The 17,586-nt window shown below is 40.0% G+C and overlaps 1 protein-coding gene across 4 annotated transcripts in view; it reads right to left on the reverse strand.

Moving 5' to 3' along the window:
- LOC309415901 (zinc finger protein 532) overlaps positions 1 to 17,586 on the reverse strand; it is a gene marked incomplete at its 3' end in the record, with an annotated part of 42,507 nt that overhangs the window by 12,208 nt on the left and 12,713 nt on the right. For 2 of the 4 annotated variants that reach the window (XM_082013615.1, XM_082013614.1), the window contains 2 exons: positions 9,852 to 10,014; positions 5,813 to 6,091 (listed from right to left, as the gene is read on the reverse strand). The exons of 1 other annotated variant lie outside the window; for it this stretch is intronic. In XM_082013615.1, the coding sequence (XP_081869741.1) occupies positions 5,813 to 6,091; positions 9,852 to 10,014 (442 nt within the window). The remainder of the gene's footprint in view (positions 1 to 5,812; positions 6,092 to 9,851; positions 10,015 to 17,586) is intronic. One more of the 4 variants, XM_082013616.1, reaches the window with a different exon arrangement.

Raw genomic sequence — 17,586 nt, forward strand, 5'->3', positions numbered from 1 at the left:
GCTCAGAAAAGTCATAAAGAAATGAGAGGTACAGTCTGATGCCAACTTGAGGGAATTCTGTGGGTTTTATTTTACAGTTTGTTAAGAGGAAGGAGAAAGAAAAGGAAGGAAGCTGAAAAGGATGGAAGGGTGCCCATCGATGTCATTCCAGTTGAACATGACCACAGGAGCTCTAGTACCTGAAGAAATAACATCTCCAAAACTGTGGCCTATACAAGCCCCAAGAATGAGTGACATAGTCCAGTCCTAGAACTCGATTCAAACAGCACATCTTATCAACCAGAGTAACTGCAGTAAGGAAATGGAAATATTCCCAACAGATTTCCTGCTTCCTTTCACATGTACCTGGAGTCTTCGTATCTCTAAGTTTTGCTGTTTTGGCAGTAACAAGGAAATAGAAACAACATCTTGGAAACTAAATCCAAACACTGACCAAGCAAATCTAACTGAAATCCTTTCCAGATTACTTTTAGTAATCAGTTTACTTTTCAACAACCCAGCCAGGGCTAGGATCTCACACTCATCACTCACTATAATGATTCCTGCCAGAATCAGTGTGTACTGGGTCTGAAGAAGAAATGGATTTTACTGGAACCTCCCAGAAGAAAACCGGATCGCATCGACCCAGATTGCAAGCGTTCCAGTCTGAGGGAAGGCTCATGCCTGCTAGTCAGTGTCTCAGTTTAGCCCACCTCTGGACCAAACGCAAGCACCTGCTCTATCCCCTGAAAACTCCGTCTCAGCCGAGAAAGGGAAACTGGGGAAAAAGGAAACTTGTGGGTTCAAATGCGTTGAAATAGAAAAAGATTTAATAAAATGAGTATCAATACTAAAGCAATATAAGGTACCCAGAGTTATACTCAGCCCAGACAGTGGTGGCGAGCTGGGCGCTCCCAGCAGCGAACGCCGGCCGGCGAACCCTGTGAGCGGCACAGCTCCCGTGCGGGGAGAGCCAGCCTCGGGAGCAGAACGATGGGCGAGACCCTCCAGGGATGGAGGCCACGGAGAGAGAGCCGCTCCCGGCAGACTCCCCAGCTGCTGGCGAGCACGACGTTTATGGTATGGGACACTGGTGTTGGCCAGCCCGGCTCGGCCGCCTTGGCCTCCCTTCCTCCCAGCTTCAGCACCTGGCTGTCTGGAGACCGCGGGAGGCCTGGATCCCTTCAGAAACCCGCATACCACGGCTGGCCACAAACTAACCCAGAGTGTCTTATCAGTCTTGTTCTCACAGTAACGGGTGCTGCGGTCTTCCTAGAAATGCAGCTTTCCTGAACAGGAACTGATTTCATGATTCTATCCCAGCAAAAGCAGGCCAGTCAGGTAAAAGTGAAGCAACAGTCTCATACAATCAGTCCAGTACCTAGAAGGAAAATCATGTTCCTTGGACTGCTTTTTCCTGCTCTAGCAGTGATCAGTTTTCCTTCACAGTTACCAATAACATTCTCTTTCCTGCATTTATTGGGAAACTGAAAAAAAACCCAAAATCATTTTATTCTACTATTCCAACTGAGGCCATTGACCGAAAGATTTGGATCAAAGCTTGAAATTGGACCCTTCTTGACTCTTCTGGAGAATCCATCCAAGATCTGTCCCTATGTTCCAAAGCACTCAGTAGCTAAGATTTTCTTCACAAAACAATGTAGAGGGTTTGGCTCACTTATTCTTACCTTCTGAGGAAGTGACAAATAACAGAGATGCACAATAATCCACACGGACATCTTAATATGACATAAGTCATCCTCTCGTGCCTAATATTAATCAATAATGATAATAAAAAAGAATTCTCAATCCTAACAAGCTCAAGCCATACAGAAATGCCTGAGGAACTGAGAAACATCCATCTTATATTTGTGCTCTGAGAGCTGAACTTTATGTTACTGTTCGTATTTTCCCTAATGGCTACATTGCTCAGGAACATCTACAGACAGGCCAGCAGAGATCTGCAGACTTGATGTCGTTACTGAAAATTATCATTTACTGCAAAGTTTGGAGCGAATGGTGTAAGTCTGTACACAGGAAAAAGCAAAGTCTGGAATGGTTAAAGGAGTAAGAGTTGTTACAGTGAGATGAGAGACCTTTTGCTATCAAGACCAAAATCACATGGAGCGTGTGGGAAGGAAAGCGTTTCTGAAAGGTCGTTCATGCAAACGTGAAGCAGCTCATTAGGAAACATGATATGGTAATTTTATTGGGGCTAGTCAACATAACGCTGTTAGAGGCACAGTACTGTTCAACCTAGACTTCCTTTTCATGTTTAAAAGCCAATTAAAATAAAAGGAAATCAACATATTTCGCTCTTAAATTGTTAAAGGTGAAAACTTGGCAGTGTGTATATACAGTGCACACTCATTAATGCTAATGCATTAATCAATACATTTTGCAGTATGCTTGTGACTGCACATGACTCTGGGAAGAATTTATAAAAGCAAATAAAATGTGAAATCATATTAGGGCTTCTGTCAAGAAGCAGCCCTGCACCATGCTGTACAAACATGCAAGCAAAACCAAGGTGGCCCATGTGTCTTTGCCAAGGCCACTGCCCAGTGCAGAGGCAGCAAGCACTTAGTCACAAAAGCAGCGCGAGGACTGTGCTCAGTAGGACCCAGTCCCGCTCAGAGACCTGGGGGCACTACCTGGGGTAACCACCTGACACCACACCTGTTCTAAATGCGTTGGAAAGATTCTGGATAGAGACCCAAATAGGATGTGGGATGCATTAGTTTCTGCAATGGCAGCCAAAACCAAAAGAACTAAAAAATCTGTTCTGTAATTAGGGGCAGCGTGACCTGTTGTACAGCATCTTGTCTTTACAGGAAGAAAGAGCATGTTCAATTAGAGGCACAGCAAGTCAGAACTGGTAAAGCAACTGCCGCTTAGAAAACATCTGTCCTTTCATAGAAACACACTTACACACAAGTCCCAGGAAGCTCAGCGTACGTCCACCCAGCTGAGTGCAGACATACATGATCCAGTTTCAATCCGGCAGTTGTACAGGCCTGTCAGAACCACCCTTTGTCTGGGCTAATAACTTTTTTTTTTAAACAGCACTTTTGAGATCAGGCGGAGAATCACACCAAGGTGGCTACAAATCTTCCTACCCTACAGCTGGCTCACCTTCAACCAGCTCAGGAAGAGGATATAGAAAATATGAATCTGTCTGTCTGTCTCTGCACACTTTTCCCAATACGTTCTGGCAACTCAACGAGAGGATATACATGGCAATACCTCTCCTATGAATACCTCTGAATAATCCAGCCTGGGATCAGCTAAGAAGGGTTACAGCTCCAGACTTTTCACTTGGATCCTGCAAAATTGAAACTAATTATCTTAAAATACCTTACATGACAATGGACTTTGTGAATAGCTCATGAATTGCTTAATTACAGTTTTTAATGAACATTCTGCATAGATCATTTTAGAGCATTTAACCCACACCTATCATTCTTAAGAAAAACAGACTATAAATTAATTCTACTATTTATTAGACCAGGATAACAGTATTTAGTTATCTTGTGCTCATTTCTAGTCCCTCTACAATAAAATGTATCCATAGAAGTTTAGTTTTTGAGATACAGTAATTTTGAAAGCTAACAACTACTGAAAATTTTGAGGTCTGGAAGGAACGTAGCAACTGGTCATAGAGTTGTATCTCTATGCATTTTAATATATATATATGTCCCCCGTGTTATTTGAGGAACTGCTTGAGTAGGGATAAAACCAGCACATAAATGTAAGCAATACAACAAGCTTTAGACCAGTATTTGAGTGCAACAATTATCTATTAGTTCATAGTAAGGGCTGTTATTGAGGTAACATTGCACATTCTTATTAAACATCAGAGACAGAAAGATACATATTTAAAGCTAATATTTAGAAAGCATTATCAATGCATTACTAAGCTTATTTTATGTGCCTTCTGCCACTTTGCTGTAGGTGTGATCAGACTGGGGATCATTCTCTAGTTCACTCTAGAAGTGAACAGTGACTAACTGACAGTTTCATAGGGAGGTTGTGTTGTTTTGTAAGAACTGCATCAATGTAAAAGGTATCTGTCCTTATACTTACTTCTGTTTGCTGGTAAAAGCACTGGTGAGTTAGTATTTAGACTAACAAGCAAACCAGAGTGGACCAACAGTTTAGATGTTGCTAAAGAGACTGATTTTGACAGAAAACTGAACTGTGACTATGTCAGTTACAGGATCAGAAAGAAGTATTCAGTGCATAGGGGTGCCACAGGGACCGTAACACATTTTACAGAGTTTCTTTATAGACATTACTCAGCAGAAGTATCAGGAATATACTTGCTAGGCTTGAAACTGAAGCAATTAACAGTTCCTCAGTGACTTCAATGGAGAGAAATGCAAAAATGATCTTTTAAAGCAACTTAAGAAATCAAACAGAGACCACATGATCTGGGCTGTTTGTCTACTTTTCATGCCCTCAAGCTGTAAGCGGAGAAGCATGTAAAAGAAAATGTAGCTGTGTGAATCATAATCCTTTGGTTTTGTGTGTTTTGTTCCAAGGAGGACTGGCAGTCTAGCTACAGGACTCTCTACAGCAGGAAGGTTGGAAGAACGGAGTGGGAGTTACTGTAGGCAAGGAGAAACATGGAAGTAAGTTCCCTGTCAGTCAGACTTGGGTGCTATTTGCTTGAAGTTGTCATAAGAAAATTAGAGATGACACTCAGTAGTCTGGCATTTTCAGCTTTTCCATAAAATGTTTACAAACAGAATAAAATAATTTGCACAACAGCTTTAGAGTTAAGCACTGTAATTTGAAGGGACACAGAAACCTCTGGAAATGTGCCATCATTTATTACAGCATTATAAGGATCCTGAAAACAACGGATTTTCACTCAGGATGATTCTTCTCCACTTAGACAAAGTAAGTCTGTTATCCCTTCCAGTTCTGCTCTTTTTCTGCAGCGCAGCACAGTACATTAGTTCAATTCCCTGTTCCTTTCTTTAGGAAAGGATCAGACCATTTTCACCAGCACACAGGGAAGGACAGGACTGGATAGCAGACGCCTGCTGTGTGAGAGCATCGGGCCGGAGCCTGCTACAGTCCGTCTCAAACACAGCAAGAAGGGTCCATCCAAGGATCAGTTTCACTATTGCTTACCTGCAGGTCTTTTAATTTCATTTAACTGGAAAAGCTATGGGATGCAGCAAGGACATCAAGCTGTCTTTCTGATGACTGAAGAATACAGCATGCCCATATTTCACTTCCAACCCATTTTACGTAAGTTATGTCAAATACAGCTGCTTTACATAAAAAATTCAACTTGTTCAACGCAGCTGACTTCTTGGATGAACCTACAAGTGTAAGATTAGAGCAATGGCTTGACCTTAGAGTGTGTCTACCTTTAAAATGACCTGCCGTTTGGCACTCATTGGACCAATAAAACAAGACTCTATTCCTTGACTCTAACAGTTACTGAACTTTGAAGAGAAAGAGGGAACTGAGAAGGCACAAAGGAAGAAATAAGAACCTGGATCGGATTAAATGACTTGGACAAAATACTGGAACATCTTTCACTCTTTCCATCTTGAAGAAATTTTGGTACTGGATGAACAAGCCTACAATTAGGTAAGAGTGTGTGGATTTCCTCAGTAGAACTATGTAGAAAATGACAAAAACTAAGCAGCCAAGAAAGAAAGATGAAGAGAAAGATGAAATAGGTATAAGAACAGAGAAGAATAATGACTGAACTTAAAGGACCTATTTTCAAAAACACAACTGAATTTGAACAAAAATTACTTCATATTTCAGGTTGAATTAATTTCTTTTTAATTGAGTATTATTCATTTACCTTTCCGTGTTCTTTCCTCATGTGAGAGATGTAAACGTCTCTCTGGGTGAAGAGCCTATCACACTCCCAACATGTCCAGCCAGGATTAGCGACTTTTTTAGGCTCTGCTTTCTTTATGGGAGAAGGAGATTTCTTCTCCAGCTTTTCTGTTCCGTTGACAGATTTTGTGTCCTCTTTGTTGTGACTGGCTGAATTCTGAGTTGTGGGTTTAGTACTGAGAGGCAGATTTATCCCCAGGTTTGGTGGCCCCTCAACACTTTTCAAAGTTCCATGCATAGACTACAATAAAGAGAAAAAAAAAAAAAAAGGACAAAACTAACATGGACATATACAGTTGTATTGACAACATACAAAGATCCTCTGAACAAAAAGTCTTCATTTAGTTCTTTGTCACACTATTATCAGATCATATTCTTAACTTACAGAAACATGATTAAGTAAAGGCAAGGCCTAGCACGAAGAAAAACTAGCCAACAACACCAGCAGACACCATCCATAGATAAAGAGGAATTTTCTTCAGTAGCTAGATATTTTCACAAACAAATAAAAGAGACTTTAGGTTAAGTTTAAATTGCTGTTTAATAGGGAGGAAAAAAGGTCTCAGGAAGCATTTTATGTTAAGTTTAATTTCTCGCTTTACTTACCTAAAATATTAGTTGAGCATCATCATTTCAAACTACGTGACTAGAGATTTCCAATAAGGAAAGGTTTTTACTGACAAATTTTGACTTGGCACATTGGTAAGAAAGACAAGAAAAGGCAACTCTGGAAAGATCAGGCAACTATATCATTTAGGATATATTAATATTTCATGTTGAGACTGAGTTAAGCCCTGTCTTACTCCAGGCTCAGGTTATGAGCACCCTAACTTACCCTTATATTGCTTACAGTCCTTAGAATCAAAGGTGTGCAGGGCTGACGGGGTGCCCAAGACCAGGCGACAGCTAAGAGGTGCCTAACAAGCTGTTCTCAAGCACCCTGAAGCTCTTAGGTAGTGATCCTTCCTCACCGATTTATTTCTAGACTTTAAGTCAGTAATCAGTAAGAAGGGAAGAACTCTTCCACCTCCTCCTTCCCCGATTTCTGAAGCCAGTGTCATATGCTGGTACGATACCTGAGTCCACCAAAAAGATGACCAGTCCAGGAAGACCTGGGCTTCAGCTGTGTGTCGAGTTTCATATATGAACATGGACACAGCAGTAATGAGTCAGCAAGTTTCTGGGCCAACAAAGATGACTGCAGCCCAGAATTAACAAACTGTTGAACATGGATCCACTATCAAGGTCTCTCTCATACCTAAAAGACTGGCCCTTTACAAGGACAGTGTTCTGATCATCTCATCTACCGACCTTTATTATAACTCTCCTGGATGATATGTCTAGCCATCCCAAACATTATTATTTTTCCTACAGGAAACCTCACAAACAAAAAAAATGTTCAACACATTCTTGATTCTGCGAATATAATAATACAAATCTGCTACTCCAGTATAATACTTCAGTATCAAGTTATTTTGTAAATCATGTGGCTCTTGGGACTACCCGCTGCCTCTACAACAAATATCAACCTGTTCTGTAAAACATGTTCTTCTATTTAACAGTTGTTAAACAGAATAAAAGAAACAGCTGTAATTTAAAAAACTAAAATGTTATTAAACAAGCAAAGCGCAGAGGACTCCCTGACTGGCTCTAAGAACAAACTGAAGTTGTGTAGCAAAGGAGGTGGCTCCTTTAGTATCCATTGCACCAGGACAAGAAGAAAGAAGCAGGGGGTAGACGGGAAAGGCGTTCATATACTTTCAGACAACTGAAGACTGACCTGGAGATTCCAACCCAGCTTAACTTGTCAGCATGTAAAATGTTCGTGCTCAACTTTCTAAATGTCTCTTAAATACAGTACTTGAAATTTAATTTCTTATTTGAAAATAAACAAAAAGCATTAAAGCGTAACATGGAGTGGCAGTGACCACAGCACTTGCCACCAGCAGGACTGGGAGCGTTACACCTCCAGCCCAGACCTTCACCACCTGTTCTCACTGGCTGTTAGGAAATTTTCTTGTAGCGAGCCATTACAGGAAAATGAGACATATGTTTTGCCAACAAGTAACATTCACATCTGCAGGAATTATTCTAGGTTATTTTTTGTAGCTTTAAATAACCTCCTCCCGAGCTTCTTTCTATGTCTTTCTATTCTATTTTCACTCAGGTCTTCTCTGCCTTGATGGTTTATGTCTAGCCATACCAAGCATTACTTTTTGTGCAGCCGGGCTGAGCTCTGCCCTTGTCTGGCACTCGTCCTCCCTCTGAGTCCTTTTCTGTTTTTATCCATACTCTATTGCTGTTTTTTTTTATTCCCCCTTAACTGAAGTCCCAATTATACTTTTCTGCTGCTGTCCCTACTACTATACATACATCCTAAACGTAAAAGCACTAGCAATTCTGAATAAAAGCAGTAATACTGTTACTGCAGGTGTTTGTTCTAATCTGCTAATTTTGTTCTCAAAAATGTCTGAATCATTTATAGTGAAACATACTAAAAAAACACTGGCTTGAAAGTACAAATACTGGCATGGAACACTAAAGCCAAAAGAATTAAATAGTGCCCAAATCCTAAATAACTGAGAATAACTTTATAATAAGAGATGCTGAGCAACCCTAATTTATGTAAGAATAGCGTCTGGCCCTAACTACAGTCAGATCATGCTCCTAAAATAGTTGTTTTCCAGTCTTAAAAAAGTAGTTACGTACAGATCTTTTACTTTTACAGTAATACCTGAGTCAAGAAAAACTAATTACATAAATTACATAAATAAGACATACACTGCAATATAAGGCATCTGCCTATTTAGTTAAAAAAAGAAGAAATAGAAGTAAATCAAAGAAGTAGAAAACGGGATGTTGCATTGCTGCATGACCGCTTAAGATATCTGGCATAAATGGAAGACAACTCATAGTAAATATGAACTAGTTTAGAAACAAAGAAAATATTCAGTCCTTGTATTTCTGAATGTCTTGGGTCAGCCCTTCCCTATCCTCCTCCTCAAGTTTAAGATTTGCTTTAAGACCAACTGTGTTTTCATGACTTGTGATGTTGTTTTCCACAGAACTTCAGAGATTTCTGAGGTTACAAGTGCTACAGTTGAGACTAAAATGCAAAATGATGGTTTTAGCAGACCAGAAAGATGTCTGGTTTTCCACTGTTCTGTATATCAATTTTACCAAGTCTTATGTGTCACTGCAAGAGAAACCCACTGAATTAAGTGCTACCATTCTGGACTGTAATACTTTGCAATGGTGTAAATAACTTCAACATGTTACCAGGCACCGCATGTTAAGGCATAAGAAATTCAGCACTGCTAATAGATTTTGTATATATAAAACAAGGTAACACAGTATATCTAAAATACACAGCTAACAAACTATAGCTAGGGGACTACTGATTCTGCATGACCTGATTTGCAAGGGTGATAGTAAATCTTTTTCAGTTATAAGGTTATTTACGAGAAAATCCACTTCAAGTTTTTTTTCAAAGCATGCATGTGTTCATGTTCGTATGTGAATACACGCACACAAATAACCTCTACATCTATTCAAGAAACATACTGGTTCCTACCGGTGAATTCTGAACATCAAAGGTTTGATTTTATAATGTACTCAGCATTCTCAGCTCCTAACAATTGCAATACTGTAAGTAAGGCTCAATACTTATTAGAATTGGACTAACTTACTTCACTATACCCATTATTATTTTGATAAAATGGCCTATTAAATGCAATACACCGAGATATTCCTCGTATACCAAAATCAACATTCATATAGAAAAACCGAGTGATTACATCACAGATACGCTGAAGACCATATGAAATATAACATTTTAACATTTGAGAACATTATTCACAGATTACTCTCTTGGAATTATTAAGAACTCTCTCTTTCAGCAGTCCTCTTGTTATTCTGTGCTTTTTTACAGTGTTTTCTCACAGCATATATTGTATGACAAATGGTATCTATGAACGAAACAAGAGAAGATGCCTACACACCTTGATATGATCCATCATAAGCTGTTTCTGTGCATAGAGAAGAGAACAGTCTGGACACTTGAAAACAGACACCTTCTGGTTTTCAATGTGCTGATCAAAGTGGCGATAGAGCAAAGGTTGTAGAGTAAACACAGTGTCACACATAGAGCATTTATATATTATTCTAAAAACAGAAGTACAATAAACAACGTCAGTCATGTGGATGATGTACTTGCAAGAATCATGATGTTAACTTTTTTCTCAGCAGAGATAAGATTGGACATGTTTAAGCAATCATTTCACACTGCTTGAAGGAAGTTAAAATTAAACTAATTCAAAACATCCTCCAATTTCAAAACATGGGAGCAGCAGAAAAACCAGGAAAATAGAAAAAAAAAAATCTCTAAAAAGTGCAAACGAGAAGCCAGAAAACAACAGCATGTGCCAGTTACATACATAACAACAACATCTACTTAGGATACTCTGAAAGGTAAATGTCTTCAGTTTCTGAACTCACATTGTAACTAAAGGACAATATACCTGTTTCAGGTTGCAAAAGTCAATATGTTTTAAGGGAGTGATTGATTCGATCATCATTAGTAATATACTTCAAGATAAATTTTTTTTTGGCAATATATGGCTTTGAACTTCCTGAATGCCAGGCCTCGACTCTGTTAATGCCCTGAAGCCGAAACTTGACAGGATGGTACTCCGCTGTTCTGCCATTACAAGCTGTTAAGAATCTGTCTATTGAAGCGATGCAGTGACACCACTGAAACCACAACTTCCTCTCTCACAGCACAGGCGACTGGAAATGCGCTCGCTACATCTCCTGTTCTGATAGGCAACATTCCAATCAAAACTGTAACAAAAGCTACTTACGTTTTAGTAGCTGTGTAACTGGTGAAGCAACGCATCTATTAATATAATTTCAAAAGTGCTTTAGAAATAGATGTACTAATTAACAAAGAACTAGGTAAGTACTGGACACAAAAAGCACAGCCCCTGAAAACGAACACGATAGCCAAATTTCTCTATCACAAAATCCTAAGAATATTATTAAACAATACGAAAATAGTTTTATTTTTAGCAGATCCTTGTCAAGTGTCTGTCCAACAGACAACAAACATAGGGAAACCAGAGACATAATCCTCTGATCTAAATGCTGCAACAACTACTACGTGACAATAGTCTGAAGCTTGTTTCGTTTTGCTGATGATTTTATAATGAAAAATATAGTTTAAATTGCATTACAGGTAATTATTTACTTGATACTTTACCTGTTGTTTTTGCTTATCTGTATGTTTGATTGTATTAAGAATTATTTCCCTGGCAACTAAAGGTGAGTAACAAGATTAGCCATTTGAACTGCAACCCTTTAATGTATCTGTTCATAGATAGTAAAAAATTCTATCCTTTCAGAAACATCACACTTTTTTTTTTTTTAACTTTGAAAATGAATGAAAAAAAATTACACCTGAAAGAAAAGTAACAAAGAAATTCACCATAGTTCATCAGATGAGAGAGAAATCTAGTCCATTAGCCATCACTAGTGGTAGCACTTCAGAAACTGGAGTTCAGGTAAGATAAAAGAAACCCAACAACAGGCGCTCAGTACAATGACAGACAAAAGCAGTCTTCCTAATCCCGTCAATTAGAGGTTGATCTCTGTCCTGAAGAATGACTTTCCATTAAAAAACGCAACACAACAAACCCTGCTTGCTAGAATGCTGAAGTTCTAAGTCCCTTCTAAATCCTTCTAAGCAATTAGAGGGATTTAGCATCAATAGTACATTGTTCAAGAGCTCTGAAGATCCCTCTGCACTGTGTTTTGAGATTACAAGAACAGGGACATTGCTTCAATGTCGAAGCCATTCAGCGAGTCCAAATATTTGAAATAATGAAAAATAGTACACCTGATCATATTAACTGTGAAAAATATTATTTCTGTGGTATATCAAGTGGTCCCAGTTTCTCACGTATCATAAGGTAAGTTTATTATTCAGACAGCATCCTCCGATGACCTACATCCTATTGTACTGCTTTCCGAGGTGAACCCTCTGCACGGGACGACACACTCTGCGCAGGCACAGCAGAACGTACATTCACCAGCTTCACCTGCTGAGCTCCGAGTTCTTAGGAAGGGGAGCCCCCTCCCCATCCTCCGATCCCCATATTACTGTCCAGAAAAGCTACTTAAACATTACTCAAGTATTTTAGTTTCTCACATTATTACTGATCTACATCCCTTCAGAATCCTAACTTCTTTGATAATTCCCACAAGAAAAGTGTTAAAACAGCTTAAAAAGGAAATTACAAGGAAATTAAGGTGAAAAAGGAAATGCTTCTTGGTATTAACTGGTAAGAAAGAAACGCCAGGTTCTGAAAATATGCAGTTTCACCTCCTGTACTGCACATCAATATAAACCCACAAATCTTACTAATAGTTTTAACTGAGATCATAAAAGACAACTTCTAGGGTAAAAAAAAATCAGCGGATCACCACCCCGGCAGGTCAGCTGAATTGAGCACAGACAGAAAGACAGAGAACATGAATCTTCTCCAGGCACAGTGCTATCACGGGCACACTCTGTGGGCTGCACTGTTTAAGAAATAAGGGATAGAAAGAGCCAAAGGATTCACTGTGCAAGAGGTCATCTCCCTTGGCCACACCACACAGAGGTACTGAGCATCTAAGCATGCTCCACTGTCTTGGTCCCATCTCAGCAGGGCAGCTAGAGATGATTTAAAGCTGTGATTTTACTGTCAGCCCTCTTCCAAGAAAAAAACCAAGAGTTTCCTCAGAAAAGTACTTGCTGCAGTTCTGTAGTGACTCTGCTGATAATGTCACAAGCCAGAGAGCTGGTACTAACCACACACATTCCCTAACCCTGGGCAACAAATATTTTTCTTCTGTCCCTACGTCCTGCCTTTTCTAACACTGTCCTACATTTCCAGCAGCAACTTTGTCCAAAAGTCAGGAAGCGTCAGGCCCGATTACTAACTAAGCAGGCAAACAAGCCGAGGCACAAGACTATCACAGCCTTCTCCCTGGCAGGGTGATTTTCACCCTTCTGATTCATTGCTCACATACCACTGCTAACATCCAGAATCCCAGCATTTTGGTGCCTGTTGCCAAGTGGACGATCCCATGGCTAGGTGCTAAAGAGAGATGAGTAAAGTTACATTGTTCCAGGTTAGCAAGATGTAAATAAAAGACTAGCAGAATTAAAAATAATTCTGCTTATTTCATGATGTATATTTCTATTAGAACCGTATCTTGCAAATAAAATTAGACACATGAAATTTGAAAACCTGCTTTATCATCTGTGGTGGAACTACACAGTGATCTCAGCTGGAATGATTTCAGGCCTGTAGTATATGAATTTATCATCACAGGATTACATAATTCAATCAAATAAACTATGATCTATTATATGCTTCAGATTCTTATGGTATCTAAAGTAAGGAACAGAAGACTACAGAATTGCTGAAGTCAGAAGGAAGCTCTTAAGGTCATCTAGTCCAATCCCTGCTTAAGCAGGGTGAACCAGAGCAGGCTGCCCAGGACCATGTCCAGTCGGGTTTCGAATGTCTCCACAGACTGAGACTCCACAGCCTCTGGGCATCCTCTTCCAGTGTCTGATCGCCCTCACGGTAAAAGTGACTTCTGGTGTTCAGGTGGAAATTCATGTGTTTCAGTCTGTGGCCATTGCCTCTTGTCCTGTCTCTGGGTACCACGGAGAAGAGTCTGGCTCCCCCTTCTTTATGCCTTCCCACATGGTATTTATACACATGGATAAGGTCCTCCTCAGCCTTCTCCTCTCCAGGCTGAACAGTCCCAGCTCCCTCAGCCCCTACTCACATGAGAGACGCTCCAGTCCCTTCATCATCTCAGCGTCCCTTTGCTGGCCTTGCTCCAGCATGTCCACGCCTCTCAGGCCGGGGACCCAGCCCCGGGTGCAGTACTGCAGCGCTGCCCCAGCTGCACTGAGCAGAGGGGAAGGATCACCGCCCTTGACCTGCCGGCGCTGCTCTTCCCTTAACGACCACATCCCTGGGCAACGCAGCACTCGCTAGCACTGACGGGAGAAAGTGAATCCGCTACAAAAAACCCTGACATCTTTCTGAATGTATCACATATAAACACTCTATCTTTTTATGAACACCAAGAGCTGAATATATGTACTATCTATGTAAGCTAAAAGACTTTACTCTGTTTTCACAAGAAGCACAGGAAGCATCTGGCAGAGATCCAAATTTCAGGCAGGTCTCTGAGAAAAGACTGTACCCAGTTAAATTCATAGCAACATACCTAATAGTATGAGTTGTGACTGTACACACTTTGAGTATTTCTTTCAGTCGCATGAAAAGCATGATTTTCAATCCTCAACACATGCAGCTGAGTATGCTGGGTTGTTTTATAATTGAAGTAGTCAGTATTTAACATGTGACAGCTGAAAACCCTGCCCAAAGCTTAAAGGCATTTATGCCTTATTATGGGACATAATTTCCATCCACCTCAATTCAACAAGACACCCCAGTAAGGCAGGCAGTTCAACTGCGGTCACGCCAGCAAGGCGGTTACTCAGTAACTGCTCCTGCCCCACAGTGCACGCCCAAACAGGCACGGTACGTGCACTTTTTCACTTTTCAAAAATCCGGTTAACAAATTCACATGTTATCTTGGCATAAATACACGTTATCACACAGGAAAATATCTTCGTATCACATAAAGCATGTTTAATGTTTCGAAAGCTTCTGTACCAGAGTATGGTATTTCTCCTTCCCATAAATCTTGTCTCAAAAAATAGTACTTGTGGGATAATATACTATGTACCAATAGTACAGTATATATCTATAACCTGGCTTGATAGACAAGAATTTCTCCAATATCCAAAAAGGTATCAGCCATGAAAAATATCTTAGTGCCATTCCTATGATGTTACACTGTTTACTGAAAAAAGAAAATCATGTATTAGCTCTGGTTTCCCACAGAAACCATGTAGCATCTTAGGTATGCTACAGCAGAGCGCTTCACAAAGTTGAAGGACAAGACAGCCATCCATTTCCCTATATTAAAATAATCTAATTTCATGCCACTGAGAATCACTGCACATAAGCTTCATTTTTCATACACCAAATAGTGTACTGTATCTGTTCTGAAACAACCATTTGTAATGTAATTGTAAATCACACAGTTCCAGTAAATGCCAGAGGCACACAGCCACCTACCCAGTGAGCCCAATTCCTGTAAACAAAAAAGCGTGAACCAGTAAAGAGCCCCTCAGGACCGCACTGGCCTCAGACCCCTTACAGGATGGAAGCAATAAACCTTCCCAGCCACCCTGACGTGCTGACACACTGCGTCTTGTTTTCAGCTGCACCTCTGTGATGCCCAGAGGAACATCCAAGCCAGACTTCAATAACATCTGCCTACCAGGTGAGGTCTGAAACTCATGTTCAAGGGTCAGACACCCTCTATACACTCAATGAAAACTCAAAAGCTTCACATTTCCAAACACAGAAGGCTGTGTACCTTTCTTTTAATTTGTTTTAATTAAAATTTTAATTTGTTTTAAAATTTTTACTTCAGAAGAACAAAAATTTAACTGAGCTTATGTAGTCATACCTATAGCATTGTATGACTATATTCCATTCCTTCTTTTCAAGAATGAGTTTATTAAGCTTTCAAAATGTATGCCAGCCATATGCAATGTAGACAATAGGCAATATGATAAACCAGCAGCAAATGTCAAATGTGAATGTATTTCCTCAAATACAACAGCATTTGTCAGCTCTACTCAGTGCCAGTCAGGCCACACCTGGAGCACTGTGTCCAGTTCTGGTCCCCCCAACTCAAGAAAGACATGGACAGACTGGAGAGGGTCCAAAGGAGGGCCATGAAGATGATCAAAGGGCTGGAGAACCTGCCCTGGAGGAAAGACTGAAGGAGCTGGATCTCCTCTCCCTTGAGAAGGCTCAAGGGGACCTCATCACATTGCTCCAGTACTTAACAGGCAGCTAAAAAGAGGACAGAGGGTCTCTCTTCACAAGGAGCCACATGGAGAAGACAAGGGGCAACAGGTACGACTTGCACCAGGAGAGGTTTCCTCTTGATACAAGAAAAAAATTTTTTACAGTGAGAACAATCATTCACTGGAACAACTCCACCACATCTCTAGGGAAGTTATCACTGGAGGCTTTCAAGATGTGGCTGGACAGGGTGCTTGATAATGTCATCTTGACTGCCCTTCCCATGAAAGGCTGGACCCAATGATCTTTCGAGGTCCCTTCCAACCTGGGCTGTTCTGTAATTCTAACACAGAACATTACAGCAGATAAACCAGAATTTGAGCAATGTCAAACAGTTGATGTCAACTTCACCAAGGTATGTGAGAAATATCCTCAGAAACCAACTAATTTAAACAACAAAAACACTTCCTTTTAAATTGCTTACTGAGTGGCAGAACTACATGTAGTTAATTCTGAGGAAAATCACAGGTCCTGATAGCTTGAAATAGACCTTATTAAATGGTGAAACAGCAGTCAATGTGAGCAGTCTGAGTGTTGGTGGCAACACGTTCCTACCTACAGATGCTTGTGAAATGGAAGTAAAGAACTCTACACAAGGCAAGGACTGGGAAAATCCCACTAGTCACTCTGCATGCATTTAAGACAGCATCTTGATTAAAACTGGCCAATTTAAAGAGAACACCACTTCTTAAGAGGAGTGAACTATGAATTCTATAATTTATTACCATATAACTACTTAATAAAATTTCCTTTTAGTCTTTTTATAATCAAAATAAATTCATAAAACAATACGGAAAGAAAACTAATGCAAAATACTTAATTCACAAAGTTGATCAGAAACAGTTCAGCAGATCCAAGCACAATTCAAGAAATCTTCTGCACTTTTCATATGTGAAGTATCTTACACAAACGGTGGTCTTAATCTTTTGGTTTTCTCTAATGAAAATTATGTGAATCTGAAACAAGTTTTAGATTAAATGTTGGTATTTCAAAGAATCTCACTGAAGATACCAGCCTGAATTAAAACAACATTTGTCACTGGGTGGAAAGTTTTAATTTGGTATCAGAAACAGTGAGTTTGTTGCCATTTTGCTTTAATGTAGGTTTAAACACCCTAAAAGAAAAAATCTCTGGTTAATATGTTAGAAGAAACAGTGATAAACAAACTCTTCTAAAATCTGGTTCTTACATTACATGGTACCTTGTTTCTCTCATCTGCCTTCCATTTTCTTGAGTCTGCAAGTTGTTAAAATATACTAGGGTGCTCTGTGCACTCCAGAAATAAAAACAGTTAAATGCTTGAATATTTACTCTCAATACTGCACCTGTACCAACAGAGGAGAGAGAAGACAGAAGAAAAAGGTCTGCAATGAGAAAACATCAGGCTAAGACCAATGAGATTTGAAGCCTGATTTTCACATGCATTGGCACCTGCAGCTCCCACTGGCTTCAGCGGAGGGCTTCAATGTTCAACATCTTTAGAACAAAGACCCTGAAGCAGAGTTCCTAACTGTGCCCTGCGTTACCATCTTCAGCAAACCATGGTGTTTACGCACAGCTTTCCTAGCTACAGAACGGAATCAGTTCTGCTTTAAGCCAGAAAAACAGAGATTACGTATTGGAAAAAAGCTTATAATAAACAGCTCTATAAATGCAGCTATTTTGATTTGGAGAGGCAAGGCTGGATAATTTTAAAGGCTGGCACCTCTCACTTACTAAG

Source organism: Phaethon aethereus, assembly GCF_964289735.1.
Source record: "Phaethon aethereus genome assembly, chromosome: Z".
Lineage (NCBI taxonomy): Eukaryota > Metazoa > Chordata > Aves > Phaethontiformes > Phaethontidae > Phaethon > Phaethon aethereus.